At 43.9% G+C, this 16,757-nt stretch overlaps 1 protein-coding gene and 1 pseudogene across 2 annotated transcripts in view; both read left to right on the top strand.

Moving 5' to 3' along the window:
* fbxo41 (F-box protein 41) overlaps positions 1-3,852 on the top strand; it is a gene marked incomplete at both ends in the record, with an annotated part of 62,435 nt that extends 58,583 nt beyond the window's left edge. Inside the window, 3 exon segments of the mRNA XM_080535254.1 lie at positions 1,557-1,715; positions 2,300-2,415; positions 3,790-3,852. Coding sequence (XP_080391380.1) covers positions 1,557-1,715; positions 2,300-2,415; positions 3,790-3,852 — 338 coding nt within the window.
* Positions 3,853-6,593: 2,741 nt separating this feature from the next.
* On the top strand, positions 6,594-15,519 carry LOC308160702 (tRNA (adenine(37)-N6)-methyltransferase-like; annotated as a pseudogene). The gene is made up of 6 exons: positions 6,594-6,729; positions 12,668-12,842; positions 13,087-13,244; positions 13,378-14,042; positions 14,844-14,899; positions 15,454-15,519. The product of its transcript is annotated as a tRNA (adenine(37)-N6)-methyltransferase-like (transcript).
* Positions 15,520-16,757: the final 1,238 nt, after the last annotated feature.

The raw sequence follows: 16,757 nt of genomic DNA, 5'->3' as shown, positions 1-16,757 counted from the left end.
CTTTCTGCTTCATATTATTTATAGTAAAGGCTATAAATACAGGGTCCCCGCGCTGGTCTTAAAAAGCCTTAAAGTCTAAATTCCAGCAATCCAATTTACAAGGCCTAAAAATATCTCAAATTTCAGTTATTCTGTCTAAAAATGAGGTGCTAGGTCTTAAAAATTAGATCCTGCAAGGAAATCAGTCCGGCCACATCTATTTACGTGGAAATTAATCAAGCTGGAACCCAAAAAATGCAGATTCGCTTCCTTTTTTGTCTGTATGGCAGTGAAATCCCTCAATTTCATCACCTCGAGGATGACAAAAAGCTATCATATGGTGCCGCGAATAGATCTAAAATTCTATTCAAAGAGGTCAAAAAAAGGTCTAAAAAGGTCTTAAATTTGACTTGTTGAAACTTGTAGGACCCCTGTAAATATAGTAAAGACATTGTACAGGGGGTAGTGGGGGAGGAGGTCTTTTAGGAGGGACAGTTAAGATGGAGCCTGAAGAGATGGAGGTCTTCAATCTACAGTCCACTTTCCCCAGAAAGATTGCTTGGCACATTTATTAGATTAGACACGATTGTGTGTTCTGTTCTGCGATTTCCCCAATGGCGATCAGAACCTTACAGCAGGGGAACAGTCTTCGCCACTCTCCACTTTCCGGAGAGCCAGAACCCGTTTCTGCAAGAAAGGAACATGCTCTTCTCATTTATTTGGGAAGCGTCTATGCGCCATGTGCTCTACACAGATGGGTGGGTGGGAGACATGAGAGCGACGGCAGATACCATCCCAGCCAGGATGTACACTGTGTATTGAGTTCTTAACTCACGATTCTCGGCGTACAGAAACTGGGGCTGGTGGAGGAAATTACATTTTGTGCAGACTCGATAAGAAACAATTGGCTCTTGTGGCGGATCAAAAACAGCCTTGTCTGCCTATGAGTACATGACGGTGTGTGTGTGTGTGTGTGTGTGTGTGTGTGTGTGTGTGTGTGTGTATGTGTGTGTGTGTGTGTGTGTGTGTGTGCGCGTCTGCTTGTGCGTGTGTGTGTGTGTGTGTGTGTGTGTGTGTGTCTGTATGTCTGTGTGTGTCTGTGTGTGTATGTGCGTGTGCGTGCATCTGTGTGTCTGTGTCTGTATGTCTGTATGTCTGTATGTCTGTGTGTGTCTCTGTGTGTCTGTGTGTCTGTGTGTCTGTGTGTCTGTATGTCTGTGTGTGTCTGTGTGTGTGTATGCTTGTGCGTGCATCTGTGTGTCTGTATGTCTGTATGTCTGTGTGTCTGTATGTCTGTGTGTCTGTGTCTGTATGTCTGTGTGTCTGTGTCTGTGTGTGTGTGTGGGTGTGCATGCATCTGTGTGTCTGTGTCTGTATGTCTGTGTGTGTGTCTGTGTGTGTATGTGCGTGTGCGTGCATCTGTGTGTCTGTGTCTGTATGTCTGTGTGTCTGTTTGTGTATGTGTATGTGCGTGTGCGTGCGTCTGTGTGTCTGTGTCTGTATGCGTTTGTGTGTGTCTGTATTTCTGTATGTCTGTGTGTGTGTGTGTGTGTGTGTGTGCGTGTGCGTGCATCCAGCGAGGAACTGCATGCGTCTGCAGGTGTTGGAGTTGGACCACGTCAGCGAGATCAACCAGGAAGTGGCGGCGGAGGTGTGCAGGGAGGGGCTAAAGGGCCTGGAGATGCTGGTTCTCACTTCCACCCCGGTCACACCCAAGGCCCTGCTGCACTTCAACAGTGAGTGTACACTATATACTACACACTACACCTACCTACTGCACTTCAACAGTGAGTGTACACTATATACTACACACTACACCTACCTACTGCACTTCAACAGTGAGTGTACACTATATACTACACACTACACCTAGCTACTGCACTTCAACAGTGAGTGTACACTGTATACTACACACTACACCTAGCTACTGCACTTCAACAGTGAGTGTACACTATATACTACACACTACACCTAGCTGCTGCACTTCCAACAGTGAGTGAACTTACAGTACATACAGTACATACTACAAACTACCACATGACTGCTCTTCAACACTACACACTACTACACTTCATTAATGAGTACACACTTTACACTACTGAACTTCACTTCAACAAAGAATACACACAAGTGCCACAAAGTGTTGACATGGATTTCCACCCCTCTCTCCACTCCTCTCCCTCCCCCTCCTCCCTATCATTCCTTCCTCTCCTCCCCCCCTCCCCTCCTCCCTATCATTCCCTCCTCTCCACTCCCCCCCCCTCCTCCCTATCATTCCCTCCTCCTCCTCCCTCTGCCCCACCCCTACCCTCACCCGCAGGTGTGTGTCGTAACCTGAAGTCCATCGTGGTGCAGATCGGTATTGAGGACTATTTCGAGGACCCCAACAGCCCCGAGGCCAGGAAGCTGTTTGACGAGATGGTCAACAAGCTGCAGGTCTTAACCGCGCCTCCGTAAACCTCAGAGACCGTCCCACCCAGGACCGGTGTTAGCGTAGCCTCCTACACCCATCCCTATGCTTTTAAATCGGATTTGCGCTAGCACGTTAGCATACGTCGGGCAAAACAGTGGAGAATCGGCGACGGGGGGGGGCCGGGGGGGGCATTGCATGTCTATTTTACTCACACAGCAGCCTTAAACCCCCCTACCACCTATCCCCTACCCCCTACCGCACATCAGCCAGATCCATAATAATAATAATAATATTACAACATTATCATTATTGTCAACGGAGAACTGAGTGGCCAAACGCAGCGCAGGTGCTCCTAAACACTGATCTAGGATCAGATCACCCCTCTTTCTTTCCCGTATGAAAACTTTCCACCCTGCTAGGAGGTAAAACTGATTGTGGATCAGGGCTTACTACAGTGAGGTGCTCCCCTGCCTCCCACACCAGCCATCTCTATAGGGGGGTGCTTTTCCTGTGCATCCAAAGCCTACGCTAATGTACATGAACTCCCAGCTGCTTCCTCTTGCCGCTGTTTGGTGGGTGGGAGGGATCTATTATCGTAACTCCATTATGACTCAAACCAGGAAGTCGAGCAGGTCCTCCGGGGAAGGCAGGGGGAGGGGTTCAAACCCACACGCCCGCGGTGCTGGCCAATCAGGCCTCGATTAGCCATGTCCACGTCAGCTTCGCATTTCTGCTTCCTGGCTTTTGTTCAAAGAAATCAACTCAAACAACGGAAGCGCCGAGCAATGGCCGTTAGTCATTCGCGGAGCTCCTATACTCGGGATACGTAACGCCAGATATAGCTAGGAGCAGTTCTCAATGAAATGTAAAGGTCTAAAGGTCTGTTTCGCTTTGGGAGCTAACACCGTCACACTTTGAAGCTCTATAGCTGTGTGGAATTTTGAATGGACTGCTTTGAAATCCCTGGCCTTTCTGGTATCTGTGTTTTATGAGTCAGTTAGAGTGACCTCAGACACACACACACACACACACACACACACACACACACACAAGGTGCTAGACAAATCCTAGGTAACTTCCCCAATGCTAAAGCTAGTGAGTTCTGTTATGTTTGTAGAGTGGAGAAGCAGCAAGGCACATATTTAATCAAACTTTGTGTGTATGTGTGCGTGTCTGCGTGTGTGCGTGCATGTGCGTGCGGGGGTGGTTGTGTGTGTGTGTGTAGTGAAGCTAAAGCTATTTCAAGCTTCCGAACCAGTACAATCATTACTTCTCATCACTAGTGTTTTACTTCATTACTTTTGCCACAAAATGATATGCTTCCTTTTCTCTTCTGAATGAGTCTACCTCTTCTTCTACCTCTCTCATTGTTATTATGTGTCATCCCCCCTTCTCAGGCCTTGAAGAAAAGACCAGGTTTCTCTAAGATCCTGCACGTGAAAGCTGACAGCCTATGCTAGCCCTCCTCCACCCCCAGCCAAAGGGGCGCAGAGAATATCGGCCGTATTTCCTCCAGCCAACTCAAAACAAGACAAAACAAGTCATTTTAACCCCTCGGGTACAAGGCCGAACCAGTCTGCGGCCCGCCAACCGACACACGGACTCCCGCCGACCCGTTACGACGCAGACCAGAAGGCTAGAGACAGATAAACAGACAGATAGACAGACCGACCGACAGCTTTCAAGCCCAGGTTCAATCCACTGTCCCTTTTTGGAGAAATGAACACCGACTGAACTTATCCTGGAGCATATGAAACCAATGGAGATTCTCATGGGGGGGGTTGGGGGGGACAATCCCCCCTTCCTTTTCTATCAGTTAGTGTTGTTACTGGTCGTTACATCACCATCAGGCAAGGAGCGTTGGGAAACAAAACATGGATTTTGACACGAGTGTCGTAATTTCAGTGAACAGGGGACCCGGACTGTGAACCCAGATTTGCCAAACAGACTCAAACATCAACCACAACTGTTTTATCTGACCCTTGGCTATGGCAGCGGCCATTTTGTTTCATCGACAGCATCATTAGCTGTAAGGAGGTCGGCAGAACCATTTCGTAGAGGAGTTATTCTCTCCCGTCTTTATCGACGAGGATATTTGCGATGAGGCTGTCTCTGAATCTCCCTCTGCATATGAGAGTCTGTTTCTGAAATACTTTTAAAGACACAACTAAAGAGAGCACATTTACTCAGCACAGAAATGTACACTGGCAGTCAAGTAGGAAAGCTTGGAGCTGTGGGGATGATGAAAGCTGGTGTGTTTTTGGTCCCAAAGGATTTTGAGCCTGTGCGAACTGTGCGTGCGTGTGTCTGTGTGTGTGTGTGTGTGTGTGTGTGTGTGCGGGTGTGTGTGTGTGTGCGTGCGGGTGGGTGTGCGTGTGTGTGCCTGTTAAAGAGGGCATTCTGTTGTGTTTGTTTATGGGTATTTGGAATGAAAGGCCATAATCAGTATGAGTTGCCCTACTTTGGTTTTGACTGTCTCCATTTGACGCATCCATTTTGGCAAGAATAACGTTGCTCTCAGCGAAAAACAGAAACATACCAGCTTCAGACTACGTTGGCCGTAGACCTACAATGCAAAGACTCCGTGTCTTATTCGAGGAACTGTTTCTATACCGCATAGAATAACTTCATCACTACAGTGACTGCATGGTGTGGTTGCCATGAGAACTGTGTAGTAGTGGACCCCCACCCCCACCCTCCCTCGACATGGATCATAAGCCGAGCATCACCTCTCATAGCGCATTCCTGGTTCTTGATTATTTCTATTATCTGTGGACTGTCTTACAGTATCTGTAGACCTGCAGCCTTGCAGGCGTTTCAGCATTGGGAGATATGTTTGTTGGTCGTTTGGGTTTGTTTCCTTCGACAAGGATGCTAGTGGATTCATGATGCCTTTCTTTCAGAACCGGTGCCATTTCCTGGTTGTGTGTCATCTGCATTTTGTCAAGTGTATTCTCCAATGTGCCATTGCTCTATAGAGCAGTCGTAGCTCAGTTGGTTCATCTATTCAAATGGCTAGCGACTGAAGCACTGCTGACTTGATACATCAGGAAAAGCAAACCACACCTTCAGTGAGGACAAGTCATCCATTGACGACATGGTGCATTTATTTCTTTTGTCGACCAGATATATACATGTGTATATGATGTGGTACAGTTATGTCATATGCGTTTACAGCTTACAGCCAGTAGAGTACAAGAAGGCCTTCTTATTCTCTGCCCTTTACGATCCTTCTCAGAGGCCATAAATCAACTCACCCCCCTCTGGTGCCACCTAGAGGGCAGGGTTGAGTCCTGCAACTACACAGCAGTAAAGATCTGAAGTCGAGTCTGGTTTGGTGCCCTGTGTTGTGCATACAGTTGGACTCGGGTCCATGTCTTGACCTTAAAGTATTGTCTCAAGCTCTGAGGAGAACTCGGATGTCTTGATTGTATGGTTGTTGAAGTCACGTTTTAACTCGAGGTGATTGAATAGCCACGCTCTGTGTGGCTCAACGTGGAAACACACACTGTTGTGCTGAAGACACACTGTACCAGAGGACATGAGGCTAGTTGTTACCTAACCTGAACCAGACGTGTGGGACAAAGTGACAAGATGCTACAGGATATTCGGTGTATTTTCTGCCACTAGTTCTAAAATTAGCACTCGAGAGCCAGAAATAGGTCCCCCAGTTTTACCTGATTGGATAGAGAAGGGCGCACCCTCCTTCTTCCACAAACAAAAAGCCTATTTGCTTTAAGTTTGTCTGCCGTAAACTGAGGAATGTTTGCTGTAATGAGGTAAGAAATCGATTAACGTTATATTGTGAACCACACAGTCAACACTTCAAATTGTATGACAAAAGTCCTGTAGCGTCTCTTTCACCTCTGGTAGAGGTGGCAGCCCAGAGGTGAAAGGTTAAAGGTTAAGGCCATGTTAAAGACACTGAGAAGCTAGGATTTCTGGCACCATCTACCGCCTTGCTGTCATTACTGTGGATAAACCATAACATAACAGGAATGATATCCCCCCACTACTGCATGCATCACTCCACTGTGTCCTCAGAGGCAGTTTTCCTGGGCGATTCTTAGTTGGATTTAGTTTGAATCGTGTTTAAATCCCGTTTTTTTATTAATCCTGGTTGAATCTCGTTTTGAATCCTGGTTGAATGTAGGCATAATATGGTCCTCCTTACGAGCGAGTCAGGTATTTTAAACTAGAAATGCACATCAGCCACCTCAACAGTCGTCATGCATCCACTGTACGCAGTGGCAGAGGAGAGGACACCGGAGTGAGGACACTGTACAACATCCTGTTTAGAAGCACCAACAAGACCGGGGAGATGGAAGTAGCCGAGAGTAGAGCCGAGTTGTTTTATAAGGTGTCGTTTGTTTTTTTTTGCACTCTTTATCGATCTTCATTCCACTGTGTATGTGAATGGTACCTTAGCTTACCGTATACGCGCTTGCAAAGCTTGTTCAAATGGACACGCAAGATGCGCACACAGCCACACTTGCGGCTGTCCATCTCCTCGCATTCTCTTCCAATACAGAATATTTTACGACTTTGTCACTAAACAGGCCGTCGAAAGACTTGCCCCTCAGTTTCAAAGATAATAAAGGAGGTTGAATTGAGATCAGTATTTTTGACATTGCTGATATAACGCAAACGACACAAAGCACTTGTTTGTTGATTTGGCTCCCAGTTGGGGTTTTTGAGTTCCAGACAATCTTGTCTTCTTTAAGACTTTAAAAGTTGTATATATAATGTTGTTTATATAGAGAAAAAAAATGGTTAACTGCATTTGGTGTTCTAACATTTAAGGTCATAGGTATGAGGATCTTTCATGGTGAAAAAAATAATGAAAAGCTTACGGGTCTTGGCTCTGTAAGTTTTCTCTCCAAAGTCGAACGAAAGATAACCACGGAACCATATATTACGTATAACGGTAGTGTTGAATTTACAGTTGTGTACTATAGATACTTTATAATAAATGTGCATCAGAGTCATATAGAGATGGAAATTATTTAAGAAGAGGATAAAGATTATTTGAGCTATTTATTTCTATAAAAAGAGAGATGTCTATAATGTTGGCATGTTTGTGTTCAAGCATCAATCATCATGTTGCCTTCTTAACTGTTCTGCAGTAGTCGGTAGGAAAATTAGATGTTTAAGAGCTTAAATTGCTTGCTAAGGTTTATGCAGTTTTTTTATTTTACTAAGTATGTTGTTGCACTATAGTGGAAAAAAAGAGATAATTCAGATGTTTAATATAAGTGTTGTTTTTTAATGTTGAGCTATTTCTCAGTATTTGACATACAGTAAATATGATGCACTTTTTTCTAAAGCGCTTTTAGAGGTCAATGTGATGCCTCTGTTTCCATGGTTTCATCATTCGTGCCAAGCCATGGCCTGCTCACTTACAATAGTGGTCATGTGATGAAAAAATATGAATCTGGCTAAACTGATCGGTTGCCAACGACGGACAAGGAGTAGGCCTAACTGACTTTGGGTGCGTTCGTAAATACGCTCTGAGAGCGCCGGAGCGCACCCGGGGTGCTCTCTGACCATTCAGAAATTGATGTGTGATTTCAGTCATATTATTTGTTATTTGTATTTACGGACGCACCCTTTATTACCATATATGGCAGTGGAGACTTGTTTGTCACAATCTTATATATAAGTCTTTGGTTACAATGCAGTAAACCCAATTCTCTCTCCTATCTCTCAAACCTCTCTCATCCGTTTTTAAAAATATGCTTGCTCCTGGGTCGACCTCGTCTGACCGCATTCAAGTGCTTTTTAACGTTCATCGCTAACGTGACCTTATGCTTTTGTTCATGTTTGTTATCGTCAGGCCAGGCCAGGTGTCGTCTACTTTCAACTTTTCATGTTTGTTTATTTCAATTCATTCATTCTGAAAACCATACTAACCATAATGTATGATAAATAGACCTACTGATTAAAAATTATAATAATCAGATCATTTATGTCCTGAAAAAGAAAACGGCACAAAAGAAGAATCAGTCAGCAAGTTGGTAGGACCCTGGCTATGGTTTTATATGTTATTATTCTGATTTTAATGTTATGACTTTGTCCTAAAGTATTATTTTCCTATATCCAGTTCAAACGTTCATGAATGGAAGCAGGTTATCCAGTGTTACATGTCAGTCAAACTAGCTATTCTACTGTTTCATGCCTTTCAGTGCATCGGTTGCATTCGAAGCATTGCTTTCTCCTAAGAGTGCCACGGTTTTATGTTTCTGCAGTATGTCTGTCAGTAGTCTCATACTTCATACAGTACACGTAACACTTCTACACATATCCCCCGTATGAGTGATTGTACTCTCTGCCCATTCGTCTGAATAGTATTTAACTCATTACCTCAACACTTATCTGGGTAGCTAAGTGTACACATGACTTTTACGTTTTTTTGTTTTTTTTTGTTTTTTTACACATGTCATTGATAATTATGCTCATTAATGTACTATATTGAAATGTAACTTCCTTCATGTTGCTAGGACAGAATATGTTTTTATGACTCAATAAAACTATGTTGTTCACCATCCTAAAACCATTGCAATAGATGAAAACATTTTACCGATCATCTTGTTCTCGTTCAGCCATTATTTATCATCAATAAAAATGGTTTAATTATATTTCATTGATCTATTGTTTAATGCAATTGGCTCATGCATGTCTGACACGTTGGAACTATCCATGCCGTATTAAAGAAACCTGAAACGATTAACTATCGGTCCATTATCAGACTGCCATTGGCTAGCTGGCCATTCGGTCCATGTTGCATTTGGACCTGGTTCGATTAAGGAAAACCCAAGCTTATTTTCATAACTCGTGAGTTTAGAATTATAAGGTTCTATCTCCGTTTAGCGAGATATTGAGCGTCAACGTTTTTACATTCCATTATGTTTTGTGATATGGAACCTTTGTATTTGATTAATAACAACAACAAAAAGCAACATTTTTAAAATAACACCACACAGGCATTAATAAACACCTAATAGATCAGATTATGTAAAAAACTCAATTTTGACCAAAAATGTAGATAGAACCTTATAATTCTAACGTCACGAACTCTCGCAAGACTTGTAAAAAAAATAGGCCTGGATTTTCCTTTAGAGACATTGATCTGGTCTTACTTGTTTGGTCTCAGAGGTTTTGATTTGATTATAGGATCCCCATGAGCTGGTTCAAAACATCAGCTTACATAATTACTGCACATTAGCCTAAACATGTTGTTTCACATTGCATAAGATCTGCGTTTCTTTGAATGCTTTATAAGCAGACCTACAGAAGAAGAAGAATTTGCTGGTATTCGTACAGCTGTCTCTATTTGCTTGTGCTTACTCTATGTGTGCGTGTCTCTCTCTCTCTCTCTCTCTCTCTCTCTCTCTCTCTCTCTCTGTGCCTAGTCTCTCTCTCACTCTGTGTGTCTCTCTCTGTCTCTGTGTGTGTCTAGTCTCTCTCACTCTGTGAATGTGTTTCTCTCTGTGTGTCTCTCTGCTACCGTATCTGTCTCTCTCTGTGTCTGTCTCTCTGTGTCTGTCTCTCTCTGTGTCTGTCTCTCTGTGTCTGTGTGTGTCTCTGTCACTCTGTGTCTGTCTCCCTCTCTCTCTCTGAGTGTGTCGTCACTCTCACTCTGTGTCTGTCATAGTCCTAGGTTGTTTCACATAGTCGACTTGAAGGTTTGAGGAAACATATTCAATATATAAATATATAAATATTATTATAAATTTTTAAATACATTATTATTAGCACTTTTGACTAAAACTAGTAATGACCTGACACTCTTGTTTTCATAGTGATCTCACTTGGACACTGCTACTCACTCACTCTCTCTGTGTCTGTCTTTCTCTCTGTGTGTGCCTCTCTGTCTCTCTCTCTCTCTGTGTCTTTGTGTGTCTCTCTGTCTCTCTGTGTGTGTCTCTCTCTCTATGTGTCTGTCTCTCTCACTCTGTGTCTGTCTCTCTCTCTGTCTCTCTGTGTGTCTCTTTCTCACTCTCTTTTTCTCTGTTTTTCTCTCTAACTCTGTCTCTCTCTCTCACTCTCTCTTTTTCTCTGTATATCTCTCTCTCACTCGCTCTCTCTTTCTCTGTATGTCTCTCTCTCTTTCTCTGTATCTCTCTCTCTTTTCTCTGTATGTCTCTCTCTCTCTTACTCTGTATGTCTCTCCCTCTCTCTTACTCTGTATGTCTCTCTCTCTCCTCTAATTTAAATACTGTGGTTTTTAGGATGATAAAACTGCCCAGGTCCTGTAAGCAGAACATTGTTGGTTCTAGCCCAGCTGAGGCCAGAGAGGTAAGTAGTTGAAATGTGAAAAGTAATGTGTGTGATGTGAGAGAGGAAAAGGGGGGGAAATCTGGAAGAGGGGAAAAAAGAGTGAGAGGAAAAACCTTATTTATTTTAAATGAGCACTTTTGACTAAAACTAGTAATGACCTGACATTCTTGTTTTCATAGTGATCTCACTTGGACACTGCTAATCACTCACTCTCTGTGTGTGTCTCTCATCTCTCTCTGTGTGTCTCTGTCTCTGTCTAGTCTCTCTCTCAGTGTGTCTCTCTCTGTCTCACTGTGAGTGTGTCTATACTCTCTCTGGTCTCTCTCTCACTCTGTGAGTGTGTCTCTGTGGGTCTAGTCTTTCTCTCACTCTGTGTGTGACTTTCTGTCTCTCTCACTCTGTGAGTGTGTCTGTCTAGTCTCTCTTTCTGTGTCTCTCTCTGACTCTATGTCTGTCTCTCTCTATCTGCATGCGTGTGTCTCTCTCTCTCTCTCTCTCTCTGTGTCTCTCTGTCTCTGACTCTGTGTGTGTGTCACTCTGTCTCACCTTACATGTCACTCACACATTATTTCACATTTCACATTTCAACCACTTACCTCTCTGGCCTCAGCGGGCCTTGAACCAGCAACCCCCAGATTTTGGGGTGAAGGTCTTAACCATAGTCCCAGGTCATTTCACATTGTTGACTTGAAGGTTTGAGGAAACATATTCAATTTCATCTTAACCATTCAGCCACAACTTATTCACACTTCTATGTTGTTCTGAGTCGTTTCACATAGTCGACTTGAAGGTTTGAAAAATGCGGTTATGGGGGGGGGAATCCCATCATTCTAAAAAAAACTCCTCTTGTGGTGATTTCACTAGCAGGTAATTTTTTAAGTAAACATACAGACAGATATTTTTATTGTGTGTTTCTGTAGAAACTCCTGTAGTTGTGGTACCATCTGGTGTTTTTAATTATTTGTTGCGCTATGTGCACTATGCCCATTTACAAAAAAATTGACATTTAAAACTTTAAAAACGTTATAATTTTTGGTAGCTGTGTTTTCTACTGATCATTTAGTTTCTTTTTTGCAATTTTGTACACATGGTTCATTTGAGATGTGCAACATGATAATAAAAACTATTTTGCTTAGATGACATCTTTCTCTGCCAGTAATAGTAGCATTCCACTCGCAACAGCACCCCCTGCTGTCCATTTAGCAACAGTGGCAAAACTGTCGTACCTTTATATAACTACTGCACATTAAACATGTTGCTTCACGTTGCATAAAACATCTGCGTTTCTTTGAATGCTTTATAAACAGATTTACAGCAGAAGAATAATTTGATGGTTTTCGTACAGCTGTCACTATTTGCTTGTGCTTGCTACAGTTGTTGCAGTTGTCTTTCCATGAGTACGTTTCTGGTTGGCCAGTCAATAATACGTCACATTTATACTTCCGCATTATTCGCAGAGCTGCTCATGTTTACTTTTGTAGCAAACTTCAATACGTTCCTACACTAGGTTATTTAATTGATTCGGAGATGTTATATCAAACTACCTCGCCAAGGGAAATGTCTGTCACTTGCAATTGTGGCGAACATGTCAATAAACTCAACCAGCAAGTGTCTGTCATGCGAAAAGAAATCAAGAATCTCAGGTAGTCCTGAATGGCATGACTGGTGTTTGCTAGGCTACACACACTTTGTTTTTAATGTGGCCATGATGTTGCTGTCGTAATGTCACCCAAAACGACTTGGCTGTGCAGTTGTCGGCCAGGATGCATTTCATCCTCAGTCAGCCAATGTCACAAACAGAAAGAGGAGCAGAGATTTCACCAGAACAAGGTGATTATAAACCAGGCACATGTACTGACATAATATGTGTTCTCCTTGGCATTACATTGTGCAACAAGCTGTCACTTGGTAGTAGCACCTCAGTGCTTGCTCCAATATTCTAATAAACTGATAACCAATCCAAATCCTCTTGAATGTATGTGTCTCATGTGACAGGACACATCCAGACAGCCCCCGTCGGTTACATCAGATCCTGTTTCTCTGGAAAGAACGGCCCCCCCACACAGCCGACTGTCTGCGGCCCCTCCAGGGCCACTCTTCAGATCCAGCGGACAGTCTTCAACAACGCTGAACACTCCCTGGTCGGCCTGGAAGACTACTCGCATGTCTGGTAGGAATTATAGTCGCACTGATGTGGATGGAGTTCAAGAGGAAGTGTGTTGTATTGTAGACACACTAAGAATTCAAAAAAGTAGTAAGGTTGGCCTAGGACAGTGAAACAGACTTGATTGCTGTAACGTACCATGCTACATACACATCCTATCACTTTACCTCTCAAACTGTTTTTGGATCACTTGACATTTCGATAGAACCACTGCTGTTTACAATGTTGTCCTGATCTGATCTCCTTCCAGGGTCATCTTCCTCTTCCATAAGAACGGCCACCTGAGCTACAAGGCCAAAGTGAAGCCTCCGAGACTGAACGGCCAGAGGGTAGGGGTGTACTCCACACGCAGCCCCCACCGGCCCAATGCCCTGGGCTTGACCCTGGCCAAGCTGGACAGAGTCACAGGTTAGTAACTGGACTCAGGAGCCTAAACTGACTCGAGTGGTGGGATGTTTTTTTTGTCTAAAGGTGTGTGTGTGTGTGTGTGTGTGTGTGTGTGTGAGTCATGAGTGATTGCTTATGTTTCTACGTTCTCTAGGTGACACCCTTCACCTGTCAGAGATCGACATGATCGCTGGCACCCCCGTCCTCAACATCATACCCTACTACATCCCAGACTACGACTCCCCACACAGCAGACAGGACATGGACACAGACGCTGGTGAATGTGAAGACACCCCAACCTGAAGTCACCAACGTGTCAGCAGATCATGTCACCAGTGCCGTGAGCATGCGTATCAACTCAGTAGGTCCTTCCTCCTCCAGAGATGCCCAGTTTTAGACTGAGAGAGGGGACATGCGTCATAAACCCAGTCCCTAGGATACTCCTGTCAAAAGACAAATCTAAGGTCCACATCCTCAGGACAGACGACACCTCCAGCTCCTCCACCCCCAGGCCCCCAGGCCCCTCCACTCTGACCCAAGACCTCCCCACAGTCCTGGGTGAGCTCAAGGCCTATGTCAGCCAGGGAGATAGCCTGCCCCTCACCCAGGCAAGCTCCCTAGGAAAGTCTCAGGCTTCAGACGGGCCTAAGATGAAACCCTCAGATCCTCGGGATGATGCTACTGCGCTTTGCTATGGGGAGGAGGCCTACAGCACCATCGCTGGCTGGATCAGGGACCCCCCAGTGGCCAGTCTGGAGGTGCGCTTCACCCCCAATGCTGAGAAGGAGCTGGAGGAGTTCCTGTCCCCAGACACTGAAGGTAAGCTTCTGGAATCACTGGTTTTATATGACACAACAGCATAATAATTCATCATTGAGTGAAGTGTCAAAGAAGGTAGTTGTACTTTTAGTCCACAGGAGGGCGCCATTGCTACAGAAATGGCCAGTTCTCTACAGAGAATTACAATCTTGCAGAACATGTCTTTTGATTTCACTGCATCTCATTGGGATTGTACCCAGGGGTCAAAGACGATTGTTGTCTCTGTGCATCTCATGCGACTTTCACCAGTCACGGCTTAGAATCACAGAGAACATGCAGTCAAATGAGTTGCAGTACAAAACACTATAGAGAATGTCTATTGTTTTTTGTTCTGTTATGTATATATATATATATTGTAAATATTAGATGTATTTTGGTGTTTCTTGTCTCAGTGAACACTTGTGTATGTGGCTTTTGTAGTCCACTAAATCTAGGACTACAATTTCCTTGATGTCTAGCCACTAGGTGAAATATTTGACAGAGGTGTTGTGCATTCACTGATCAAGTGATGCTGTTTGAACCCTTTGTACTAACTGCATTTGCTTGTCACTGCTTTATGCCTGAAGAAGGCCCAAAAAATAATGATCTTTACACAGATTTGAGTGTGCGGATGCTGCTTTTTTCACTTTATTTGATTCTCTTCAGCTCTAGCACCTCAGCTAAGTCTGGTAAGGGATGAGCGGTGGTATTTTCACTATTTTGAAATGAGTTGCAGTAAAAAGTAGTTAAATTATTGTGAGTTTCATGTTGGTGTGGTTCCATAATATGAACATAATGACATATTATGTTAACATCCTCCAGAAGTCCCCGGGGGTGAGAGGAGACCCAGGTTCCTGCAGGGTCCGGAGGAGGCTGCTGTCAGCTGACCCCAGGTCAGTGTTTTGGAGGACGCGCTGCCAGGACAGCTGGAGATGGAGGATCATCGCAAGTCACCATACACCATGCGCAGACACCATACTACTCACTAATAGCTTGAATATCCATCTTTCTGTCTCTCTATTTATCTCCCCATCCCTCTCTCTCTCTCCAGGTATGTTGGGGTATTATGGGATGGCGTGAGCGTCAGTCCACCAGCTGTGCCAGTCCCTAGCAGGGCCCAGCAGCGGTCTCCCCCCAGGCTCTGCTGCTGTAGCCATACTGCCGTGAGTCTCACACACACACACAGCAGAGCGTCAGAAGCCATCATCAGCTAACCCAATACAATGTTTATACAGACACACACACACATTCTTACTTATTAGAAGCCATCGTCATCCAAGCCCATCTCTCTGTTTCGCAGTGTTATCTTGGAAAAAGAAAAGTGATGTGTGTTTGTTGTGAGCGGCCCGGTGGCTCAGTTTACCTTTAAAGAATGTGTTATAAACGGTCCAGTATGATACACTGAGGGATGCGTCGGGTTCTGTTTCCACAGTGTTACTACATCATCCCTGCGACCTCGGTCATCGTCATCTACGTCTGCTCCCAACAAGACGCCTAGGTGTCTTCCACTAACCTGCCTGTGCTGCTCTCCTGCTGCTCTTCTATGGGTGAGTGATACACAAGCTCACAACAACAACAGGGGTGGTGGGGCTGCCCCGCCTATTCAATGTGAGAGGAAACACTGGCCCCCACCACATCAGACAACTCCCCAAGGAAGAGCAGTTGAATTGATTCTGATTGTTAACTGTGTAGAGGAGGGAGACATGTTCTAACTTGTACTTTGTGTGTGTAGATGGCTCATCACTCCTGATGTCCCCAGCATCCTTCTTCTTCAACATCCCCAGCACGGCTCTCACCAGCGTGTCCACCTTCATCCTGGAGCTCTTTGGCAGCAATGTAAGAACAGGACAAAACAGTTTTAATAGTCTAAATTCTATTCTTATTTATGTCTGTATTTATGCCACTGATTGCAATTTTCTTTCTTTCTTCTGACCAGGTCCCACAGGGGTGCTGGCCATCTTCAGGGAAGGTAAGTATGTGTTTTTTTTTTCTTTTCTTCTGTCTACATTTCTACTGTAACATAACCAGGTACATTAATAATAATAATAATAATAATAATAATTCATAATAATTACAATTTACAATACAAATACATCAATTGGGGGTCCCTCAAGATCAACCACCGAGCCCTCATTCTGACCCAGGAAAACCCCTGGTATGTACTGTCTAACATGATAGCCATCTATGAGCAATGCACTGTATATAAGATGATGATCAAGGGTCTTTCTGCTGCTGACCAAGGGGCTGAGTCCTGTTGATGGGGCCCATTTTTCTTTTAGAGTCTGTAGGCTACTGTATTTGTTTATTAACATTTCATAAATATGATATATTGTCTGAATTTTTTTTCTTGTTTTATAATGTTAATTATTTTCATTTATTGTGCTGGTTTATTATGAACAACATGTAAAATTGCAGGAAACTAGCACAAATAATTGGGTAGGAGAGAGGGGCCGCCGCTGCCAAAACACGCACAGTTTTGGGTCGCTCCACCGCCAAAAAATCTCACTCCAAACTTTTGGTGAAACTTGGCAGCCCTGGTAAATATTGTAATTCCAACTTAATTGTGGGTGGGTTAGTGGATGTGTAGGAGGGGGTGTAGGATAATACATGTGTAATGATTGTGTATTATAATTCCAAACTATTCCAAACTGAGGGAGGGTGTGTGTCTGAAAGGGTTCTAAGTGGTACTGAGATTTTTTAAATACATTTTGCTGAGACTTGTTTATATTGTGCTCT

Source organism: Nansenia antarctica, assembly GCF_963989245.1.
Source record: "Nansenia antarctica genome assembly, chromosome: 6".
Classification (NCBI taxonomy): Eukaryota; Metazoa; Chordata; class Actinopteri; order Argentiniformes; family Microstomatidae; genus Nansenia; species Nansenia antarctica.
The sequence above is the reverse complement of the archived record's forward strand: the minus strand, read 5'-3'. Positions and strand labels throughout refer to the sequence as shown.